The 24,247-nt window shown below is 41.4% G+C and overlaps 1 protein-coding gene across 2 annotated transcripts; it reads left to right on the top strand.

Moving 5' to 3' along the window:
- Nucleotides 1-270: 270 nt before the first annotated feature.
- On the top strand, nt 271-22,584 carry LOC130455914 (zinc finger protein 239-like). 2 transcript variants are annotated; one of them, XM_056808181.1, is made up of 4 exons: nt 271-439; nt 8,329-8,455; nt 9,898-9,993; nt 13,777-22,584. In XM_056808181.1, exons 1-4 carry the CDS (start codon nt 437-439, stop codon nt 14,793-14,795), a joined length of 1,245 nt encoding a protein of 414 aa, XP_056664159.1. In that variant the 5' UTR covers nt 271-436; the 3' UTR covers nt 14,796-22,584. The 2 variants fall into 2 exon arrangements, with proteins under 2 accessions (XP_056664159.1, XP_056664160.1); XM_056808182.1 differs by lacking the exon at nt 9,898-9,993 and having other exon boundaries at nt 288-439.
- Nucleotides 22,585-24,247: the final 1,663 nt, after the last annotated feature.

Here is a 24,247-nt window from a genome sequence, read left to right on the forward strand (position 1 = left end):
CACTGTTTTATGGCCAAAAAGAGCTTGTTAATCGGGGCGCCTGAGGGCCCCGGGGCCCTGTTCTGCCATCACGAAACCGAGGAGATGGGAGTGCCCTAAAATAACTGGGGAGCCCAGGCAGGACCAGATCTCTGAGGACCAGGAGAAGGGACTGGTCGATGCAGCCCAGCAGTGGGTGGGGAATGGGTGAGGGGGCGGAGACGGGAGGCGGGGCTCTGAATGGAGGCTCCGAAGGAGGAGGGACGAGGGGAGGATCAGTCCAAAGGGGCAGGCCCGGGCGATCCAGCCAGGGAACCATAGGCAGCGCACAGGCCTCTGGGAAACCACCTTTTCCTCCTCCTCTTCCTCTTCCTCCTCCTCTTCCTCCACTTTCGAATATTTTCCCGCCTTGCATTCTTAGCCGTCTAAGCAGCCTCCTATGCACTTCGCGTAATGAATGGTAATTACTTCGTGAACTGGTGGAGGGGGGACAGCGGGAATGGGGGCTGCGATCGCCCAGAGTGGGGAGGAGCTCTATGTAGAGAAGCGGGGCTCCGGTAGGGGGACAGGAGAGGCAAAGAGCATTACTCCCTTCCCCACAGGTTAGAGCCGGGAGCCCCCCTCGGTTAAGGCTGAGTTCGAATTCTCCTTTTTACGAATATCTTTGTGGCCGACTAACTCCTGCCTGTGCTTCTGGGCGGGGCTGGTTGGTTCCGGAAAGGACCTGGGGCAGGATCGGAGCCTAGGTGTGAATCTCCTGGGGGATGCTATGTTTTCTTGGGTCTCCTCTAGTCTCTTGAGAGGGAGCTTCTGTGGCTCCCCGATTCCCCGTTGGGATCTTCTTTCCTGCTAAAACGTTCTGCCTGGAAGGGGTGCCCAGGGGAGCCAGTACAGGATGCAATTTTACCGCCCTCTGTAAGGACCCAGGAGTCCTGCCTCCCAGACCCCCAAGCTCCTGCTCCCCTGCTCCCACTTCTTTCAGGATCGCCCCTCCCTTTCCGGTTCCCCTCCCAGGAAGAATCCTGTGTCAGAGCCTCCCCTAGTGGGAGCAGCCCTTCTGCTCTCAATGGAAAGTCCCTGCTCCTGGCCCCTTTGGTCTCATCCCAGTCCTCCCTGTTGTCTACCCTTCTAATGGCTCTTCTCTGTTGAATTGTATTGATTCTCCCCCCTCCTTTTGGTCTTGAACCCCCCACCCCCACCCCGTCTTGGATGGGGACCCCAGATTGCAATTCCTCCACCCTATTGGAAGCCCCTTGTTGCCCCTTGGGCAGTGCTTCAGTTACCCCAAGCACACTCTATTCTGGTTAAATAGGCAATACTGACCTGGAAGTGAGGAGGAGTTCAGGAGGGCTTCCTGGAGGAGGCGGAATTGTAGTTTGGACTTTAGGGAAGGCAGCAAGGGCAGTGGTCTGAGGTGGGGTTGGGGAGCATAGCACCTGCCTGTGGGGGACAGGCAGAGAAGGTGCTCCTGGCCAGGAACTAGAGGTGATGTTCATGGAGCCCCAGGAGGCTGGTATGGCCCCAGAGCCAGAGGATGTGTCAAGGAGGAAGGGGGAGGGAGCTGAGGAGGCCAGCAGAGCACCAGGAAGGTCCTGCAGTTAGGGTGGGGGCTGAGAGGAGGAGGGCCTTCCCCACATGGAGGACTGCCCTCTGGCAAAGGGATTCCCACCTGGGCCCCTGGCTTGGGCAGGACCTGGGTTCAAATGGGACCTCAAACGCTCCCTCCTCTGTCCCTGGGCCCTCTTCTGCCTGGGACTTTTAGGGCTGATCCTCAGGCACACCAGGAGGCTGGCCAAGCTGAAAGGGGCCTTGAAGTGGGCACTGTGGGTCTGGGCTGTCTCCAAGGACTCTGGACAGGCCACTTCCTGGCCTATTGGCAGCTCCCCCTTCTGTCTTGGACCCTGAGCCTAGCCTTGGCCCTGGCAGGACTTCCTGGCTGGAGGATCTTTCCCTGGAGGCTGCTGGGCCCTGCCTGGAGTGCTGGGAGGGAGCTCCAGGACCCTCCCCAGCCCCAGGGAGCCTCCAGGCAGGGGCAGAAAGTCTCCTCCTGCAGGTACTGGAGCACCTCCTGCAGCCCCCCCTCCCCTGAGAGCAGGGGTTTGGCTTTGGTCCCCATTATTGTCAGATCCCCCCAAATTGGCCTCCTGCCCACATGCAGGCCCTTTTCCTGGTCTTCCTCCTCCCCCTCCTCCCTGTGCCTGATGCCCCTCACCTGCCCATTCTCCTGAGATGGTTCAAACTCCATCAGAACCCATCAGGTGGCCCATGTGGTGGCCTCAGATTCCCTCAGCCCCCCCCCCCCTTATATTTTGAGTGGTTTATTAAAGATTATTAGAATTAAGAATTAAAGAAAATACAAAATAAAAAAAGCACATGCAACCTACATCTTGCCTGCCTGATAGATGCGTGTGCTTAGAAGCGGAAGCAGAGAGAGCAAGTAGGTGGTACAGTCAGTTTAAATACCCATTTTATTCTCAGCCCAGGTGAGGACTCTCGTGATATTATAGGGCATTCTGGGCAGTGCCAAAGACTTCTGGGGATTGAAGACTGGAGTTCAAATCTCCATTTTTACACCCGCTAGTATAGTTCTATTTTATATGGTACATACATTTTGAGTACTGCTATTCAGTCTATACTGCCTTTTATCTGGATGGATCTCTTTTGATCTGATCTATTTTTACTTTGGCTTTGTCGGATATCGTGATTACAACTCCTTTTTTTTCTCAGTTGATGCCCAATCAATTTTGCTCCAGTCTCTTACTGTTTTCCCTGTGTGTGTCTACCTGTCTCATGTGTGTTTCTTGTAGACAACATATGGTAGAATTTTGCTTTCTAATCCACTCTAATATCTGATTCTGTTTTATGGGTGAGTTCATCTCATTCACATTGGGTTTAAATTACCACCTGTGTATTCCCCTTCATTTTGATTTTGTCTTTTAGTCCTGCCCTTTCTTCTTTCACTATTCCCTTCTAAATCAGTGTTTTACTTTTTATCAGTCCCTGTTTCCCATCCTTATTTTGCTTCCCTTCCTGACCCCTCCCTTCTTATTCCCCTCTTATTTTTCTTTAAGCTCTCTTAAGCCCCTCCCCCTTGGTTGTTCCCTCTCAACTTCCCTGTAGCTTAGGATAGAATTCTATACCCCAGTAGATCAGTCTATTCTTCCGTCTCAGAATTGATTCCACTAAGAGTAAGATTTTTAAGTATTACCTACTATCACTCTCTTGTAAAGGCTAATTTTAGCCTTGTGACCTAAACTATATTAATTATTGGTCACCATGGATATCCCAAATAATAAAATTTTACCCAAGTCAGTCTAGAAATTTATGGTGTTTTAATTAATATAGTGGAAAGAAATTTAAGAAGAAGGGAGAAGGAAAAGGTGTAGGATTTCTCCCACCTGGCTTGTGCCAGGCAGGAAGATTAGAGGATCTAGAAAGTAAGGTTTTGAAGAGTAAAAGAGGGAGGAATCAGCCTGAACTCCAAGAGGGCTTGGCCAAGATGCCTGAACCTGAATTAGCTCAAGGGCAAACTCACCGCCAAAACCCAAACAAATAGCTGCCACCATGCCAAGATGTCTGAACACATAGCACGCTGCCAGCCAGAGATGCCTCTCCAGGAAAAGAGCCGAAGAGAGGAAGTAACGTGCACTATATAGATGGTTTTACGCCACTTTTTAGCATTTCATCTGTGCCAATGTTAGCTTAGCTTGACTTAGGATAGCCCAGGGGTCTGTCCGCTGTTTCTGCACATGTCTGTTGAAGGCCATTTTCTCAGATACTTAATCCTTGAGTATGGTACAGACATTCCTGACCTTGTTAAACTAAGTAGGGTGGAGAAATGTAGAGTTCCCAAGACTTGATTCTGTTAGACCAAGTATCTCCATTGTTGCTAATCAGGAAATCGCTAAATCAGATCTTCTAAAGTATGGTCTGAGTAGGATGGAGTAGTTTTAAAATCACACTCTTCCTCTCCTTCTAATAATAGTATTCTTTCCCTCACCCCTTCCCATGAGCCTTTTTATGTGGTAAAATTTATTTTATTTTTCTTCTTCAAGTTTTTCTTGGTGCCATCTTCTATTCATCCCTGTTTTTTAACAGATCATCTTAAACAACTTAGTACCCCTACCTCAGCCTATGAATAATTCTTCTATCTACTATGAAACTGAAAACAATTTTTTGAGATTTACAAATATCATTTTTCCATTAAGGAATAGAAACAATTTGACCTTACTAAAGCTCTTAAGTCTTTCCCCCTCTTTCTTGTTTATCTTTTCATGCTTCTTTTGAATTTTGTATTTGGACATGAATTTTTACATTTAGTTCTGGTCTTTTCTTTATTTTTATTTTTTTAAACCCTTACCTTCTGCCTTAGAGTCAGTACTGTGTATTGGCTCCAAGGCTGAAGAGTGGTAAGGACTAAGCAATGGGGGTTAAGTGACTTGCCCAGGGTCACACAGCTAGGAAGTGTCTGAGGCCAGATTTGAACCTAGGACCTCCCATCTCTAGGCCTGACTCTCAATCCACTGAGCCACCCAGCTGCCCCCTGGTCTTTTCATTCGGAATGCTTGGAAATCTTCTATTTTGTTAAATGCCCATACTTTCCTCTAATAGTATAAAGTATATAATCAGTTTTGATAAGTAGATGATTCTTAGTTGAAGACCCAATTCTTTTTCCATCCTGAATATCATATTCCAAGCCTTGCCATCCTTTATTGTGGAGGCTGATGGATCCTGTGTAATCCTGACTGGTGCTCCTTGCTATCTGAATTGTCTCTTTCTGGCTGCTTGCAGTGTTTTCTCCTTGGCCTAGAAGCTCTTGAATTTGGCAATTACATTCCTGTTACATTCCTGGATGTTGTCTTTTAAGGATTTAATGTAGGGGGTGATCTATGAACTCTTTCAATATCCATTTTGCTCTTTTTTTTTTTTTTTCAAGAATATCAAGGCAGTTTTCTTTGATAATTTCTTCTAATATCATGTCAAAGCGCCCCCCCCCCCCCAGGCTTTCAGGTAGACAAATGATTCTCAAATTGTCTCTTCTAGATCTGTTTTCTAAGGCAGTTGTCTTTCCAGTGTTCTATTTCATGTTTCCTTCTATTTTGTTGGTCTTTTGACTTTGCTTTATTAATTCTTGCTGTCTCATGAGATCATTAGTTTCTACTTGTTCAATTCTAGTCTTTAAGACTGGTTTTCAGCTGTGGTCTTTGGTTTCATCTATCCTGCTTTTCATGGCTTCCAGCAGGTCAATGCTAGTCTCCAATTTGCTTATCATTTCATTTGATTTCTGGGTTTCTTTTTCCAAGTGGGAAATTTAGTCTTTTAAACTGTTATTTTCTTTTTGAATTACTTTCATTTCTTTTTCCCACGTTTCTTCTCACTTCTCTTCTATCTTTGTTACTTGGTTCTTGAACTCCTTTTTGAGTTGCTTGAGAGCTTGTGACCAATTTCCATTTTTTGTTTGAAAAGTTTGGATGTGTTTCCTTGTTTGTCACTCTATTGTTACTTCTTATTTTGCTCTTTTTCACCATAGAAATTATCCAGGGTCAAAAGCTTTTTCTGCTGCAGTTTATTTCTTTTCATAGTTGTGGATTGTGGTTCCTGCATGTTGGTGACCATTGCATATGCTGTCTTAGTTTCTGCCTCTGTATTACCTTCCCTTCCCAGCTAGAAGTCTGAGTAAGGAGGGCAGGCAGTGAGCTTTAAAGCATTTTGCCCTGATCCTATTTTTCTAGTCTCATCTGTTGTGGCCAGCCCACTTCTTCCCTGTCTCTGGGCCCAGGCTCCTCACTCTTTGGCCTAGTTTCCCAAGTCTCAATGCCAAGACCTGACACTGCCCTCGGCAGTAAGTTTGTGTTGCCCTCAGGCAGCCCCCCAGAATTTAGAGATTGTACCTGCTCTTGCTCGGACTCTGGCATTTTAGGTAGTGTGGTGGAGGAGTAATCAGCTTGCACTTTGGTATATGTCGTTTTACCCCCCTTATAGTATGGAAACTTCCAAACATCTCCTACCTGTAAGGCTGCTTCCCATGGCAGAGCCCCTTTACTCCTGATTTTGGTACTTTTGAGACTCTTTAATAATTGGTTGTGAGGAGAATCTGACAACTCCTGCTTCTCTGGGGCCATCTTACCTCTGCTTCCCCAATGCTCTTTGATTGTTCTCATTATTGTATTCATGTTTTTTACCCAGCTCTGTTCTTCTGTATGGCCTCTGACCTTTAGGTTATTTGTGTTCTTCCTGTCTTTGAGATCAGGATGTTTGGCTTTGGAAGTGGGAAGATTTTCTTTTACTGTTGTTGACTTTTCTTCTAGGTTGCCCTTCCCTTCTGTGGATTTACATTCCAAATCTCTTGTTCTTTTTTGTTGTCTTTGGGGAGGCTTGTCCTGGTAGATTCTGGTTTTCTGTTCTTTTAGCCCCAAGGTTCTAGGAGTCTAACAGAGGAAGACATTACACAAAAGAGGGATAAAAAGATTTCTATGTGGAGAGAAGGTGCCCATATCAGGGACCTGATAGAAATCAATCAGAGAAGACCCAAAAAAGTAGATCTATGTGAGAAATAAGTTTGAGATTCCCTTTCTCCATGAAAAGAGGTTTGGAGTTCATTACCTCATCCCAAGGTGGTGTTGGATGGATGTGGGAGGTCTGAGAGGGAAAGAGGTTTGGAGTAGCATCTGCTGAGTGTGAGTCAGGGAATCTACTAAAGATCAGTTATCAGTCCCTAACAAGTCTGCCTTTCTTTGCTGAGAATCCACATGGTGAATACTAGGCAGTGAAGAAGAATAACTCAGAAGATCTTAGAGGAAAGAAAAGATTTATAAATTCTAGGGAATCTGAAAAAGCATGAGAGATAGCCAGAAATTCCTCAAAGTGTTCAGAATTCAAATCCTAGAATAAAGGAAGTGAAATGGACAACCATCTCATTCCAGACACATTGGCCAGACACATGTTGTACATAGAGTAGGTTAGACATGAAGTGATCCCTCCAGATTATCAAGTTAAATTCTGATGTGGCCAACTTCACAGGGGCCATCAGCAGGCCTCTTTCACTCATTTCCTTAACCTGTTTTTGAACTTTCTTGAGTTTTAAGTGTAAGATTAGATAATTTCCTTCTCATAAAGAAAATGCCCATTTTTAATATGAATTAGTTCAAACAAAACCCAAATTAATTAAATATTGCTTTCTTATTAAATATACTCTCGCTTCTCCATTGTAGTCACTCTTATTTCTCTGACATAAAGCATAACTAAGGAATAAATGCCATATACAAATGAAAGCAATCATAAAACAAATGTTTGATAGAGACCCATCCTACCCAGAGGAACCTCAAGCCATGTCACAACAGACAAGTCTTCCCTTGACTGGAAAGCATCCCAGATCACTCTTTTCGAGTCCAGATTATAATGAACATCTTGTTAGGGTCCTCATGTTTTCATCCAGATAAGACTTGGTTTCTGTCATACAGAAAATAAAACTAGATCTTTTTAAGGAATCCTGCTGAACTCTCCTCCAGAATACACCACGCTGACCAGATTCTCCCAAACTCTTCACAGATTTTGCTTGAGAACCTATCACTTGTAAGTTCAGGGAAGGAAGAACTTTCACCTCAACCTCCTTCTCTTCTCTTCCATGAATCCAGGCAGGCTTCTCTCAACTAGAACACAGACTTTCTCCATGATTTCATCCCATAATATTATAACTAAAAATAGATCTGGAAGCTTATTACCCGATTTATGAGCATTTATTAGTGAAGAGAGAGGTCTCAGCCTTTTAGATCTCATTCTCCATTCAGCTAGCTCAGGCTTGGCTTGCCAGAGATGAAGAGGTCAGGAAAGCTCAGAGAGAAACCCCCACCTCAGAGAGCCAGTCATTTTCTTTTTCCTTCTCTTGCATTTCTCTTTCCCTCTCTTGCATTTTCCATTCCCCAGCTTCTCCCTCTGTGGTTAGCTGTGCTGGTTCTGGCCCTTTGATGCTCGGGGCACTCACCCTGACACGGGCTGTACCAAGACACAGTGGCAGGGCATCAGACATATGACTCTCTGTCACCTACATACCACTGCTGGCTGGGGCACTTGGGATCCAAGCTGGAAGGGACGTCCCCTACATGTGTTCCTTCACACACTAGATGGAAACTCCTCAGCATTCCTCTGGAGGGTCATGGAGCTGCTTTGCTCTAACCTCCATTGGGCTCTCAAAGACTTATCTTCTAGTACTGACTCTGACACTGACAAAGGGTGGGACCTTTGGGCTTCTCCCTTCTCTGTGTGTCAGTTTCCTCCTGTAATTGACTAGAGGTGGGCTCTTCATTCTGATGTGGCTTTCAGCCCTCTGTCCTCTGACTTTGGCTGCTCTAGGAGGCGGTGACTTTCAAGGATGTGGCTGTGGACTTCACCAGGGAGGAGTGGCGCCTCCTGGCTCCTCCCCAGAAGGAGCTGTACAAGGAGGTGATGCTGGAGAATGTCTGGAACCTGCTCTCTGTGGGTAAGGAGCCCTCTCCCTGCTGCCCAAGTGTGCCATCCAAAGGAATATTGCCCTCAGCAGTAGGCAGGGTTGGGAGCAGTTTTCAGTCATGAGGAAGGGAAAAGTGCTCCTATGCTAAGTCCCAGAGCCACAGTCCTTCTGCTGCCTGGTTCCCCTATAAAAGGACTTTACATCATGTAATGGGACCTTGGGGGCTCCCTTTGGTACTCCTGAAGTCCAAGATCAAATCTATGTTGGAGAATCCTAGACATGGAAATAATCTCTGAGCTGATTTTGTCTCACTTCTCCCTGGCCTGGAATTCTATCTCCCAAACCCATCTGGGAAAACTGTTCAAGCAGATTTTTCTTCCACTCCCTTCCTCTCTAGGGTGCATCTACTCCTGGGGATATTTTTCTCTTTAAACAGCATAAACTTGTAGCTCACCGCTCCTAGGTGTCCCAAGCAAAGCAGGGTTGTCCTTAGTCTTCCTTCTATTGTCCTTATCTTCCAGTAGAACCTATCAGACTGTGAGGGAAGGGAAGAAGCATTTATAACAACCTGTTCTTGGCCATGTACTCTGCTGAGGGTTTTCTCTTCCTCACCTTCATCTTCCTAAATTAGTGACACAATTATCCCCATTTTACAGATGAGGAAATAGAGATTTGAGTAAGTAGTTGTTCTGAGGCACCCATATCACAGTTGTCTGTGGCCAGATTTTAAATTGAGGCCTTCCTACTTCTTGGTTCAGGTCCCTATCTGCTCTCTTTCTAGCTGCCCCTCATTTCCAGATAGCAGAAAACTATGGACTAAGTCCAGCCTCCTGAAGAAAATGTCCCAGAACCAAATGTTCGGGTTCCAGATTGGTTCCCCGCCCTTCTCCTCCCTCCTCTCCCCACCCTAAATGCTCGGGATTCTCTCCTCCAGGAGACCATGGGTGCCTCCTATAGGCACTGCTTGCACTCCTGTGACATTGCCAGGAGTAATGAACTGGCTGAGAGAAAGCATTGGACCCAACAAGGATTGTTGAGTTCCCTAGGAGAAGAACAAGAACCTGGCTAAGAGAATAGTCCATGAGGCTCAGAGTGGGATAAGCAGGCAGGACAGGGGAATTGGGGGATAGGAACAAAAGCCAATTCCTGGAGGTCCCTGTGTCCGGGACTTCAGACTGACCCAGAACACTGACTCTTAGACCCAGGTTGGGATTTCAGGAGTTTCTGCCAGAATGGGCCAGAAGAGGATGGGGCGGGGGCTGTTGCTCATTCCAGGTCCCACAGCAGGATAACAGACACATACTACCCTGGGCTCTTGCATCATAGACACTGAGGGGGGTGGGCAGACTCCTGTGGGAACCCCATGGAGAGTTTCTGTGAGTGGAGTCACTGGACTCCCCCTCCTTTCCCTAAAGAGAATTCAGTGGCAAGCTTCTCTCTATCTTCCTTCCTGACTGATTCCCCATGCCCAGGGCTTCCAGCTCCCCCAGAAGATATGATCTCTTCTTTGGAGCAGAGGGAAGCCCCATGGATGCTGGAGCAGGAAGGCCTGAGGACCTGCTGCCTAGGTGAGTGAGGTGAAAAGAGGTGTGAGAGAGCTAGAGGTACTAGAGGCTTCTGTGCACTCTGGGGAAGCCAGGGCTAGATTTGGGGACAGTAGGACCCAACTTGGAATCATTTTTTGAAAGGTTTTAGCAGTGACTTCCTGGGCATGTCACTGAACTCTTGAACCTCTGTTTCCAAAGCTGTCAGATGAGGCTGTTGGACTTCATTTCCTATCAGCTCTCTTTGGGGATTGAAGGGCCAAGAAAATTTCCTGCAGGTGCCAGAAGGGCTGAGCTTATCCCCTTTGAGCTCCTTAGTATCCATAAACATGTATGAGTGTTTGCTCTGTGTCAGGTCCTGTGCTATGGTATAGGGTACATGCTGCAATGGGCATCTCTTGCCCTCATAGAGTTTACTCTGCTGGAGCTGACAGCATGCCAACAGTTCTGTAGAAACCCTCTAGATCCCAGATCTAGGACAGCCAATCCTGAGAGGGAAGGCTCTGAAGAGAAGGTGCTCCAATAAAAAAAAAAGCAATGAAAGGAGGAAATTATCAAAATTCTAAAGATAAAATTAAAAGCCACTATTTGCATAGGGCATCTACTATGTGTCACACACTATAAATATTATCTCATGTGATCCTCATAGGAACCCCAGGAGTTACTTGATACTATTATGTCCATGTTATAGTTGAGGATACTGAGACGGATAGAGCTCCTGTGAATTGCCCAAAGTTAAAAATCCTAGCAACTTTATAAGGTAGAATTTGAAATCACTACCCCACCTGTATGGGGATTTTAAGAAGAATATAATGAAAATTCCAGATTATAAATAAGGTGGGAAATAGAAAGAGAATTGTATGAGCTGTCTTGCTGAGGGATGAAAAATGTTTCCTTAGTTTTAGCTCTCTAACCACTGAAGAAAATGCATTACCTTGCAAAAGATTTGTTTTTCCAATGACTCATGACAAGAAATGTATTAAATTATGAATTTGGTTGGAGATCAATGGCATATATCATGTTCTTTTGTTTTAAACAAAGTTTATCTAGAAATCTACTTTGTAAGGGTAGAATTTCATTTTTTTTACTACATAGAAATTGGCTTCATTCTAACTGAAAATACTGAAGGACTAGCCTGAGTTACCAAATAATTCTTTTTTTTTTTTTTGAAAATTTTATTTAATTTGATGATTTAGAATTTTCCATGGTTATAAGACTCATGTTCTTTCCCTCCCCTTCTCCCAACCCCATCCTGTATCTGACATGCAATTCCATTGGCTTTAACATGTGTCATTGATCAAGACCTATTTTCATATTATTAATATTTGCACTAGGGTGATGATTTAGAGTCTACATCCCCAATCATATCCCCATCAACCCATATGATCAAGCAGTTGTTTTTCTTCCCACAGTTCTTCCTCTGGATGTGGATAGCATTCTTTCTCATAAGTCCTTCTGAGTATTTCTGGATCATTGATTTGCTTCTAATAGAGAAGCCCATTACATTCAATTTTACCACAGTGTATCAGTCTCTGTGTACATTCTTCTCTTGGTTCTGTTCCTTTTACTCTGCATCCTTTCCTGGAAGTCGTTCCAATTCACATGAAATTCCTCCACTTTATTATTCCTTTGAGCACAATAGTATTCCATCACCAACATCTACCACAATTTGTTCAGCCATTCCCCAATTGGAGGGCATTCACTCATTTCCAATTTTTTTGCCACCACAAATAGTGTAGCTATGAATATTCTTGTACAAGTCTTTTTCCTCATTATCTCTTTGGAGTACAAACCCAGCAGTGCTATGACTGGATCAAAGGGCAGATTTTCTTTTAGCACCCTTTGGGCATAGTTCCAAATTGCCCTCCAGAATGGTTGGATCAATTCACAACTCCAATAGCAATGCATTAATGTCCCAATTTTGCCACATCCTCTCCAACATTTGTTACTTTCCTTTGCTGTCATGTTACCTAATCTGCTAGGTGTGAGGTGATACCTCAGAGTTGTTTTGATTTGCATTTCTCTGATTATAAGAAATTTAGCACATTTTTTCATGTGCTTATGAATAATTTTGATTTGTCTGAAAATTGCCTATTCATGTCCCTTGCCCATTTATCAATTCGAGAATGGCTTGATTTTTTGTACAATTGGTTTAGCTCTATAAATTTGATTAGATCTGTGTCAGAGGTTTTTGTTATAAAGCTTATTTGCCAATTTGTTGCTTCCCTTCTAATTTTGATTGGATTGGTTTTGTTTGTACAAAACTTATTTTAATTTAATGTAATCAAAATTATTTATTTTGCATTTTGTAATTTTTTCTAACTCCTGCTTGGTCTTAAAATATTTCCTTTCCCAAAGATCTGACAGTTATACTATTCTGTGTTCACCTATTTTACTTATAGTATGTTCAAGTCATTCACCCATTCTGAGTGTAAAAATGGAGATTTGAACTCTGAACTCCCCTTTAAAGAGTCTCCACCTACAGCTTGCTCTCTTGTCTTTCCTGTTTTTGCTTGCAAGCAGAGAGCTCTCTCATGATTTAGGTGAGGATTGAATGGGTGGGCCTCTCGGCCCACATAGCACGCGCTTCTCTTACTTGTATATTCTTAAATTCTCAAACTTTAATAAAACTCTAAAAAATATAATACTCCTTGCATAGATAAACTAATTTTTACCTGCCTCAGTTTCCCCCTAATTTTAACTGTTACAGAGTTTATCTTCCTGTAGGGTGTGAGATGTTGATTTATACCTAATCTTTCCCATACTGTTTTCAAATTTTCCTAGCAGTTTTTGTCAAATAGTGGATTTTGGCCCCAGAATCTGGCATATTTGGGTTTATCAGACTGTCTTGCTGACATCATTTATGCCAAGTCTATTTCACTGATCCTCCTTTCTGTCTCTTAGCCAGTAGCATATTGTTTTGATGACCACTGCTTTATAGTACAGTTTAAGATCTGGTTCTGGTAAGCCCCCTTCCTTCGTATTTATTTTTTATTATTTCCCTTGATAGTCTTGATCTTTTGTTCTTCCAAATATACTTCGTTATTTTTTTTCCTAATTCAGTAAAAATGTTTTTTGGTAGTTTGATGAGTATGGCACTAAATAAGTAAATTAGTTTGGGTAGGATTGTCATTTTTATTATGTTAGCATGTCCTACCCATGAGCAATTAATGTTTTTACAATTATTTAGATCTAGTCTTAATTGTGTGGAAAGTGTTTTGTAGTTGTGTTCATATAGTTCCTGTACTCTGCATGTCTATTGACCAGGGTTTGCAAAGACTGCTATCTCTTCTGCAAGAATGCAAACCCAGGTAACATCTTGATCTCATGAGTATACATTTGATGAGATGCAACTACAGAGTAACCCAGGAATGGGACAATAGAAGATAGGATTAATTATGTAGACAATGAAAATGAAAGCAAAAGGGAAAGATTGAAAGTGAATTGTCTCGTACTGTGGAGACAGTATACCCAGTTACAAGATTTCTTTTTAGCTGCCAGGATTTGGGTCAAGCCACCATTCTGAGGTCTTGGTCTGCAATAAGATTGTAATAATGTGAGGCTGGCTAAAATTACAGGTTTGTTTTGAAGAACCAATGTGGGAGGCTCTTTGTTAATTAAATTGTTCTTTAGCTTTGAGGTAATGGCATTTTCAAAGATGGATTGTGCCCATTTAAGTTGGGTGACTTTTCTTTTTACCTGAGGAAATAGGACATAAAGCAATTTTATTTCAACAGTGAAGGAAAGGCAATATGGTTATTTATGTGTGTATATGTGACTATGAATGTGTTTTACTGTTTGTTTTAGAAGGTGAGATCAGACCTGATATGAAGGTGACTCCAACAGAAGTGAGCTTTTCTGTGGAAGAAACTGAGAAACAAAAATTCATGAGTGATGGTCCAGATAACTTAACTTGGAGAGAATTCTGTATTCAATCTCAAAATTCATCTGTTCCTGAACATCAAAAAATGAACTCTGAGGAGTCTCATGAATGTAATCAGTATGCAAAGACTTTTAAGCACAGGGCCAGTCTTGCTGGATATCAGAGAATCCACACTGGGAAGAAACCTTATGAATGCAAGCAATGTGGAGAGACATTCAGTCAAAAGTTTCAGCTTGCTGGACATCAGAGAATTCACAGTGGAGAGAAACCTTATAAATGCAAGCAATGTGGAAAGACATTCAGGGAGAACTCCCATCTTGCTCAACATCAGAGAATCCACAGTGGGGCGAAACCTTATGAATGCAAACAATGTGGAAAGACATTCAGTCAGATCTCCAGCTTTGCTGTGCATCAGAGAGTCCACACTGGGGAGAAACCTTTTGAATGCAATCAATGTAGAAAGACATTCATTTGCAGCTCCAATCTTGCTGTACATCAGAGAGTCCACACTGGGGAGAAACCTTTTGAGTGCAAACAGTGTCGAAAGACATTCAGTCAGAGCTCCAATCTTGCTCAACATCAGAGAATCCACACTGGGGAGAAATCTTACGAATGCAAACAATGTGGAAAGACATTCAGACTGAGATTTGATCTTGTTAAACATCAGAGAATTCACACTGAAGAGAAACCTTATGAATGCAAGCAATGTGGAAAGACATTCAGTCAGAGCTCTAATCTTGCTGTACATCAGAGAGTCCACACTGGGGAGAAACCATATGAATGCAATCAATGTCAAAAGACATTTAGTTGCAGCTCCAATCTTACAGTACATCAGAGAGTTCACACTGGTGAGAAACCTTATGAATGCAAACAATGTGGAAAGACATTCAGTCAGAAGTTTAGTCTTGCTGGACATCAGAGAATCCACATATCAGAAGTATGAATGAAGTTAGTGTAAGACAACATTCTGGCAGCTCCAGTCTTTCTCAGCATCAGAGAATTCAAACTGGGAAGAAAACTTACAAATGCAAGCAATGTCATAAGACATTAATATGGAGCTCCACTCTTAGTCTACATAAGAGAAATGCATTTTCACATAGAACTTCCAACTTGCTCAAAGATTAGGTGCAAATGGACATGATTTAGATATAAAGTGTGATACCTTAAATAAATTAAGGGAGCATATAATACTTCACCTTTTAGGTCAATTTATTGGTCAGGGAAAACTTTATACCCAAATTAGAAGTAGATAACACTATAGTATGTAATGTACGTCATTTTAAATATATTAAATTCAAAATTGTTTGTTCAAAGAAAGCCAATACAACCAAGGTTAAAAGGGGGAAGTAACAGTTATATATATATTTTTTAAACTATGTCCAATTAAATACCTAATTTTTAAATTATTCTAAATATAGTCTCAATTACTTTAGTCATTTCATGGCAAATTAAGAGGACTTAATTCAGTAAGGGAATTACATCATTGCTCTATAGAAAATCATTTCAAAACAAAAGTTATTGTTTTGCCAAAAATGCCTATAAAGAAAAAATGAGAAGATAACAAGTGACAATGTATATTTAAAATATGAAAAAAAAATTGACAGCCAAATCTTTTTTATTCAGTTCAATGCATTATCAAATTATTTGATAGAAATTTTTTGATAGAAAATCATGCATTTATCAGTTTGACACTTTGGCCTGATGGGACACAGAGACAATTATACTTATTTTTACAATTTATAAACATCACTTACATATCAAATTCCATGCCCACTTTTCATGCTACCTATACAAGGTCAAATATAATCGTTCTGATAGTAAAGCACATGTGAATTTAAGTGATACTACATTATAATTTATTTTTATAGTCCCATCCAATCTAGATCCACAGTTTTAAATAGTACCCTACAGAATTTTCTCTCAAGAGACATTTGCTATCAGCTCCTCAAATGATAGGCACCTTTACTATTAGTCTACAGCCCAGGCTTTATGGCAGTCTTTCTGCTCATAAGGAGGTTCTGAGTCTTTGAGATGAAGGAGGAAAAGAGGCAGATGGGCAAAGTGGAGTCCCAGAGATGAGCATGTTGGTGGATTAGGTTTAGAATTCGGCACAAATTTAGGCTTAGGGTTTGAAATCATTACAAATTTAGGGTTAGGGTCTCTCCTAGAAGGCAAAATGCATCCTCTAGCCATGTTTCTGTCTCTCTTGCCCTTATTTCTCAGGAGTCAACAGTAACTGTTGAAACCTGAACAGAGCCAATCCTGAAGATCCCAGAGGCTTCTTTCTAGGATCTCATCTCCCTAAAGTGAGGTGGTGTCCAAGAATGTGACAAGTGGAGAAACCCTTCCTTACCAATATCAAACGGAATGCTCCTAGGGCATCGAAATTCAAAACAAACAGCAGAATAGACCCCGGGAACGCTCCTCCTGGACCTAGATCAAAAGGTACGGCCCCCCCAAGAGTCAGAGCCCTAGATTACTTGGATCTAAGGGGAAGGCAAAGGGAAGGTCCCAGGATCCAATTCCCCCAACCCAGAATGCTGAGTCCGAGCAGCAGGAGGCTTCCTGGAGCAGCAGGAACCTCAGGGCAGGCAGGGGGGCCTCGGGAGCCGGTTGTTCTGAGGGCCGCCCCCTGAAAACGACCTGAGCCACTCGCGGGAGCACCCAGACAGCAGGGAGGCAGAGAGAGACGGGGGGAGCCTGTAGCCCCCTGACCAGATCCTTCCATCTGGGTCTCACTGAAGGTCCCTGCCTCAGGGCATACTCAGTCTAAGGTTAATCCTATAACCAGCCCTCAGAGCTCCAGGAAGCCACGGCACCTCCCTGCTCAGAATGCAGGGTCATCTGAAACAACAGTAACCCTCAGGGCTGGCAAAAGGGCCTCGGGAGCCAGCTATTCTGAAGGCCACATCCTGAAAACAACCTGACCCAGTCGAGGGGGCACCCAGACAGCAGGGAAAAAGAGAGAGCCGGGGGAGCCTGTATCCCCCTGACCAGATCCTTCCATCTGAGTCTCACCTAAGGTCCCTGCCACAGGGCCTACTCAGTCTGAGGTTAATCCTATCACTAGCCCTTGGAGCTCTAAGAAGCTACGGCCCCTCCCCCTCAGAGTGCAGGCTCCTCTGGCCAGCAAAGGCACTGAAATACATCTGAGTGTCAAGCCAGGCGCAGAGCATAGAAGTAAGGCAACAGAGAAGCATCGGGAGGGAACTGAGGAGGGTAGTAACACAAACACCGAAACACCAGCAATTCCGGGCTTCCTGGGGAAGACAGACAATTTGCCTGGAGCTAAAGCCACTGAACACCAGACAGATAACAGAAGAGCCAGCCCCCCTCACTCAGATACAGATGGCAAACAGCACAGAAGCAAAAAAGCCTCAAAACAACAAGAAAAACAAGAAGGGGGCAACTTTGGACACATTTTATGGAGCAAAAATACAAAAGACAGAGGAGATAGAAGAGGAAACACAAGCAAATGCGCCGAAACCTTCCAAAGGAAATGGAAACTCCACAAACTTTTGAAGAATTTGAATTGAAAATGACCAAAAAGATGGAAGCCTTCTGGCAGGAAAAGCGGGAATTAATGCAAAAGAATTTCACACAACTACAAAACCAGTTTGACCAAACTGAAAAGGAAAACCAGGCTATAAAGGTCAGAATTGGGCAAATGGAAGACAACGAGCAGGTAAAAGAGCAAGAAACAATAAAGCAAAGCCAAAAGATCAAGAAATTAGACGAGAACATGAAATATCTCATTGACAAGGTGACAGACTTGGAAAAAAGAGGAAGAAGAGATAATTTAAGAATAATTGGACTACCAGAAAATCCAGAAATAAACACCAAACTCAAAAATCATAATACAAGATATAATCAAAGAAAATTGCCCAGAGATTCTAGAACAAGGGGGCAATACAGCCACTGAAAGAGTTCACAGAACACCCTCTACACTAAATCCCCAAAAGACAACTCCCAGGAATATAATTGCCAAATTCCAAAAGACTCAAACAAAAGAAAAAATCCTGCAAGAAGCCAGAAAAAGACAATTTAGATATAAAGGAATGCCAATCAGGGTCACACACGACCTTGCAAGTTCTACTCTGAATGATCATAAGGCATGGAACATGATTTTTAGAAAGGCAAGAGAGCTGGGTCTTCAACCAAGAATCAGCTATCCAGCAAAACTGACTATATACTTCTAAGGGAAAGTATGGGCATTCAACAAAATAGAAGATTTCCAACTTTTTGCAAAGAAAAGACCAGAGCTCTTTGGAAAGTTCGATATTGAAAATGAAAGAGCATGGAATACCTGAAAAGGTAAATAAGATGGAAAGGGAAAAGGAGAAAACTGTTACTTTTTCATTTATTCAAACTCTCTTCTATAAGAACTACATTTATATCAATCTATATATATTAATATATGGAAAATGTAATGTGTAAATGGGGGAAAAGAAGAATCAAATAGAATAATTTTTCTCACACAAAGATTCACACGGGAAGGGGAGGGGAATAAAACTCCTATAAGAAGGAGAGGAAGAGAGTTTTTACTTAAGCCTTACTCTCAGGGAAATCAACTCTGAGGAAAAAACATCCAGATCCATTGGGATCTTGAATTCTATCTTACCCAACAAGGGTGGGAAGAAGGGAAAACCAAGGTGGATGGGGGGGAGGGAAAACAAAAGGGGAGGGAAGGAGAAGGGGGGGAGGGAACAAAAAGGGAAGGGCTAGAAAGGGAAACATATCAAGGGAGGGTTAAAGGGGGACTGATTTAAAGTAAATCACTGGATTAAAAGGTTAGAGCTAAAGAAAAAAGGTTAGAATTAGGGAAGGATATCAAAATGCCAGAGAATTCACAAGTCACAATCATAACTTTGAACGTGAATGGGATGAACTCACCCATAAAACATAGACGAATCGCAGAATGGGTTAGAATCCAAAACCCTACCATATGTTGTCTTCAAGAAACACATATGAGGCGGGTAGACACCCACAAGGTCAGAATTAAAGGATGGAGTAAGACCTTCTGGGCCTCAACTGAAAGAAAGAAGGCAGGAGTTGCAATCATGATATCTGATAAAGCCAAAGCAAAAATAGACCTGATTAAAAGGGATAGGGAAGGTAATTATATTTTGTTAAAAGGGACTTTAGATAATGAGGAAATATCACTAATCAACATGTATGCACCAAATAATATAGCACCCAAATTTCTAATGGAGAAATTAGGAGAATTATAGGAGGAAATAGACAGTAAAACAATATTAGTGGGAGATTTGAACCAACCATTATCAAATTTAGATAAATCAAATCAAAAAATAAATAAGAAAGAGGTAAAAGATGTGAATGAAATCTTAGAAAAAATTAGAGTTAATAGACATATGGAGAAAAATTAATAGGGACAAAAAGGAATACACCTCAGCACCACATGGCACATTCACAAAGATTGACCATACACTAGGTCACAGAAACATGGCATACAAATGCAGAAAAGCAGAAATAATAAATGCAGCCTTTTCAGATCACAAGGCAATAAAAATAACGATCAGTAATGGTACGTGGAAAACCAAATCAAAAACTAATTGGAAATTAAACAATATGATACTCCAAAATCGTTTAGTTAGAGAAGAAATCACAGAAGCAATTAATAATTTCATTAAGGAAAATGACAAAGGTGAGACATCCTTTCAAACCTTTTGGGACGCAGCCAAAGCAGTAATCAGAGGTAAATTCATATCCCTGAGTGCATATATTAACAAACTAGGGAGAGCAGAAATCAATCAATTGGAAATGCAAATAAAAAAACTCAAAAGCGATCAAATTAAAAACCCCCAGCAGAAAACCAAACTAGAAATCCTAAAAATTAAGGGAGAAATTAATAAAATAGAAAGTGATAGAACTATTGATTTAATAAATAAGACCAGAAGCTGGTACTTTGAAAAAATAAACAAAATAGACAAAGTACTGGTCAATCTAATCAAAAAAGGAAAGAAGAAAAGCAAATTAACAGCATCAAAGATGAAAAGGGGGACATAACCTCCAATGAAGAGGAAATCAAGGCAATCATTAAAGATTAGTTTGCCCAATTATATGGCAATAAATACAGCAATTTAGGCGATATGGATGAATATATACAAAAACACAAACTGCCTAGACTAACAGAAGAAGAAATAGAATTCTTAAATAATCCCATATCAGAAAATGAAATCCAACAGGCCATCAAAAGAACTCCCTAAAAAAAATCCCCAGGGCCCGATGGATTCACAAGTGAATTCTATCAAACATTCAGAGAACAGATGCAGGGCTGGTTCAATATTAGGAAAACCATCCACATAATCTACCATATCAACAAGCAAACCGACAAAAATCACATGGTTATTTCAATAGACGCAGAAAAAGCCTTTGATAAAATACAACTTTCATTCCTATTGAAAACACTAGAAAGCATAGGAATAGGAGGGTCGTTCCTAAAAATAATAAACAGTATATATCTAAAACCATCAGCAAATACCATCTGCAATGGGGATAAACTAGATGCATTCCCAATAAGATCAGGAGTGAAACAAGGATGCCCATTATCACCTCTACTATTTGACATTGTACTAGAAACACTAGCAATAGCAATTAGAGAAGAAAAAGAAATTGAAGACATCAAAATAGGCAAGGAGGAGACTAAGCTATCGCTCTTTGCAGAAGACATGATGGTCTACCTAATGAATCCTAGAGATTCAACCAAAAAGCTAATTGAAATAATCAATAAATTTATTAAAGTTGCAGGTTACAAAATAAACCCTCATAAGTCATCAGCATTTCTATACATCTCCAACATAGTTCAGCAGCAAAAACTAGAAAGAAATCCCATTCAAAATCACCTTAGACAAAATAAAATACTACCTAGGAATCTATCTCCGAAGACAAACACAGGAACTATATGAATACAATTACAAAACACTCTCCACACAACTAAAACTAGACTTGAGCAATTGTAAAAACATTAACTGCTCATGGGTAGGACGAGCCAATATAGTAAAAATGACCATCCTACCCAAACTTATCTATTTAGTGCCATACCCATAGAACTTCCAAAAAATTTCTTTACTGATTTAGAAAAAACCATAACAAAGTTAATTTGGAATAACAAAGGATCAAGGATATCCAGGGAAATAATGAAAAAAAAAAAACACAAAGAAAGCGGGCCTTTCAGTCCCAGATCTCAAACTATATTACAAAGCAGCAGTCATCAAAACAATTTGGTACTGGCTAAGAGACAGAAAGGAGGATCAGTGGAATAGACTTGGGGTAAGTGACCTCAGCAAGACAGTATATGACAAACCCAAAGATCCCAGCTTTTGAGTAAAAAATCCATTATTTCATATAAACTGCTGGGAAAACTGGAAGACAGTGTGGGAGAGATTAGGATTAGATCAATACCTCACACCCTACACCAAGATAAATTCAAAATGGGTGACTGACATGAACATAAAGAAGGAAACTGTAAGTAAATTAGGTAAACACAGAATAGTATATATGTCAGACCTTTGGGAAGGGAAAGACTTTAATACCAAGCAAGACATAGAAAGAGTCACAAAATGTAAAATAAATAATTTGGACTACATCAAATTAAAAAGTTTTTGTACAAACAAAACCAATATAACTAAAATCAGAAGGAAAGCAACAAATTGGGAAGCAATCTTCATAAAAACCTCTGATAAAGGTTTAATTACTCAAACTTACAAAGAGCTAAAAAATCAAGCCATTCTCCAGTTGATAAATGGGCAAGGGACATGGATAGGCAGTTCTCAGATAAAGAAATCAAAACTATTAACAAGCACATGAAGAAGTGTTCTACATCTTGTATAATCAGAGAGATGCAAATCAAAACAACTCTGAGGTATCACCTCACACCTAGCAGATTGGCCAACATGACAGCAAAGGAAAGTAATAAATGCTGGAGGGGGTGAGGCAAAGTAGGGACATTAATTCATTGCTGGTGGAATTGTGAACTGATCGAACCATTCTGGAGGGCAATTTGGAACTATGCCCAAAGGGCGATAAAAGACTGTCTGCCCTTTGATCTATAGCACTGCTGGGTTTGTACCCCAAAGAGATAATAAGGAAAAAGCCTTGTACAAGAATATTCATAGCAGTGCTCTTTGTGGTGGCCAAAAATTGGAAAATGAGTGGATACCCTTCAATTGGAGAATGGCTGAGCAAATTGTGGTAGATGTTGGTGATGGAATACTATTGTGCTCAAAGGAATAATAAAGTGGAGGAATTCCATGGAGACTGGAACAACCTCCCGGAAGTGATGCAGAGTGAAAGGAGCAGAACCAGGAAAGCATTGTACAGAGACAGATACACTGTGGTACAATCGAAGGTAATGGACTCCTCCACTAGGGACATGCAATCTCTGAACAATCTGCAGGGATCTAAAAAACACTATCCACAAACAGGATAAACTGTAGGAGTAAAAACACCGATGAAAAGCAACTGCTTGACCACAGGGGCTGAGAGGAAATGACTGAGGAGAGACTCTAAATGAACACTCTAGTGCAAATACCAACAACATGGAAATGGGTTCGAACGAAGAGCACATGTGAAACCCAGTGTAATTGTGCGCCAGCTATGGGAGAAGTGGGGGTAGGGGGGAGGAAAAGATAATGATCATTGTTTCTAATGAATAATGTTTGTAAATAACCAAATAAAATAATGTTTAAAAAATCAAAAAAGAAAAAGAAAAATGATGAAAGAAAAAGTTTCAAAGGAACATGGGAAGACATATATGAATAAAAACAAGATAAAGTGAAATAGAACAAAAACTTCATATACTATAACTATAGAATTATAAAAATGAATAGGTTTTTAAACGGTTCAAATCCCAAAGGATTTATGTGAAAGAGTCCCATCCACATGGAGAGAAAGAACTGTGGGAGTAGAAATGCAGAAGTAAAACATATGACATCATTTGTTTATATGGCTATATGATTTGGGGTTTTGGTTTTTAAAAATTCCTCTATTGCAAAAATGAATAATATGGAAATAGGTATCAAGTGATAACATTTGTACAACCCAGTAGAATTGCTTGTCATCCCCAGGAGTGGGGAGGGAAAGAAAACGAACCATGTAAACATGGAAAAATGTTTTTTAAAAAAATAAAAAGTTTAAAAGAAAAAAATCAGTTTAAAGCAAGGATCAACTAATTCCAGAAGACTGATGGTGAATGTCATCTATTTCCTGACAAGAGAGGTGATGAACTAAATATTCAGAATGAGACATGTACTTTTGGATATGTTAACATGACAATTTGTTATGCTTGATTATTAGTGTTTGTTACAAGGTATTTGTTTGATTTTCCAGGGACAAGGGAGGGAGTTATGTGGGAAGTAGAAAAAATAAATATTTTCAATTGAAAAAAAAAAGAATGTGACAAATGCCTGAGCTCCAGAGATCAGGAAAAGGCCTGGAATTGATGATTTAGGCAAAGCTTAGTCTTAGATCACCTCTAAGGAAGGCAGCAGTCTCCACCCCTATTCAGTGGAGAGAAGGAAAATCTGGAAACCAGTTTCCTGGCTCTAAATTTAGGCTCTCTGATCTCAGCTGTGACCTCACCATGGCAAGGCAATCCTGTGACATCTCCCTAATGGATTTCCTTTACTACCCACCACAGCAGCTTTTTAAATATTTCCCTGGTTTCCTGCTCTCCCTTATTGCTTACATTTGTGTGGTGGTATTCATTGTACTGGTGCTGCAGTGGTCACAGAATTTGAGAGCGTGTGGTGTGGCTAATTACCTAGAAATCTTAGTGCTCAGTTAGCAGAGCTAGTGATTTTGAAGAACACCTGTCTTCTAGCTGATGATAAAAGTGCAAATATCTATACAGACTCTCAGTATGCTTTTTCAGTGCTGCAACAGGGAAAAACTGGAGAGTGTGGTTTCATTACTTCATCAGGGAAACCAATTGAACATGCAGCACTAATAACTGAGTTTCCGGATGCTATCCAGAAGCCAAAACAGCTAGCAGTAATCCATTGCAGAAGTCTTGTGGTAGAGACTCAGTATCAAAAGGAAATCCTAGAGCTGATGTAACTGTAAGGTATGCAGCCCAGAATGCTCCAGTGTATGTAATGAATCTTTCTACTATTAAGAGTCTGCTGATTTACAACAAGCTTATGCAGACTCAGAAATTCAAACATGGAAGGAGAAGTTTGGAGGCAGGAAAGAGCATGGCATATGGTTTGCAGACACTGGGAAACTGCTATTACCAAAAGATTTTTACACCTATTTTTGTCAAACCATTCAAACAAAAGGTCATTTTGGTACACAAGCTGTAGTAGACTCTGTAAAAAGGCAATGGGTAGCACTGGGAATAAGTCCTGTTGCAAATAGGATCTGTAGTAGCTGTTC

Source organism: Monodelphis domestica, chromosome 8 (assembly GCF_027887165.1).
Source record: "Monodelphis domestica isolate mMonDom1 chromosome 8, mMonDom1.pri, whole genome shotgun sequence".
In the NCBI taxonomy this organism is placed as follows: domain Eukaryota; kingdom Metazoa; phylum Chordata; class Mammalia; order Didelphimorphia; family Didelphidae; genus Monodelphis; species Monodelphis domestica.

Excerpts from the sequence above, each read along its gene's own strand:
- LOC130455914 (XM_056808181.1), top strand. Across the intron at positions 8,456-9,897 it reads CTGGAACCTGCTCTCTGTGG|GGCTTCCAGCTCCCCCAGAA; the intron begins GTAAGGAGCCCT and ends CCCCATGCCCAG. Across the intron at positions 9,994-13,776 it reads CCTGAGGACCTGCTGCCTAG|AAGGTGAGATCAGACCTGAT; the intron begins GTGAGTGAGGTG and ends TGTTTGTTTTAG.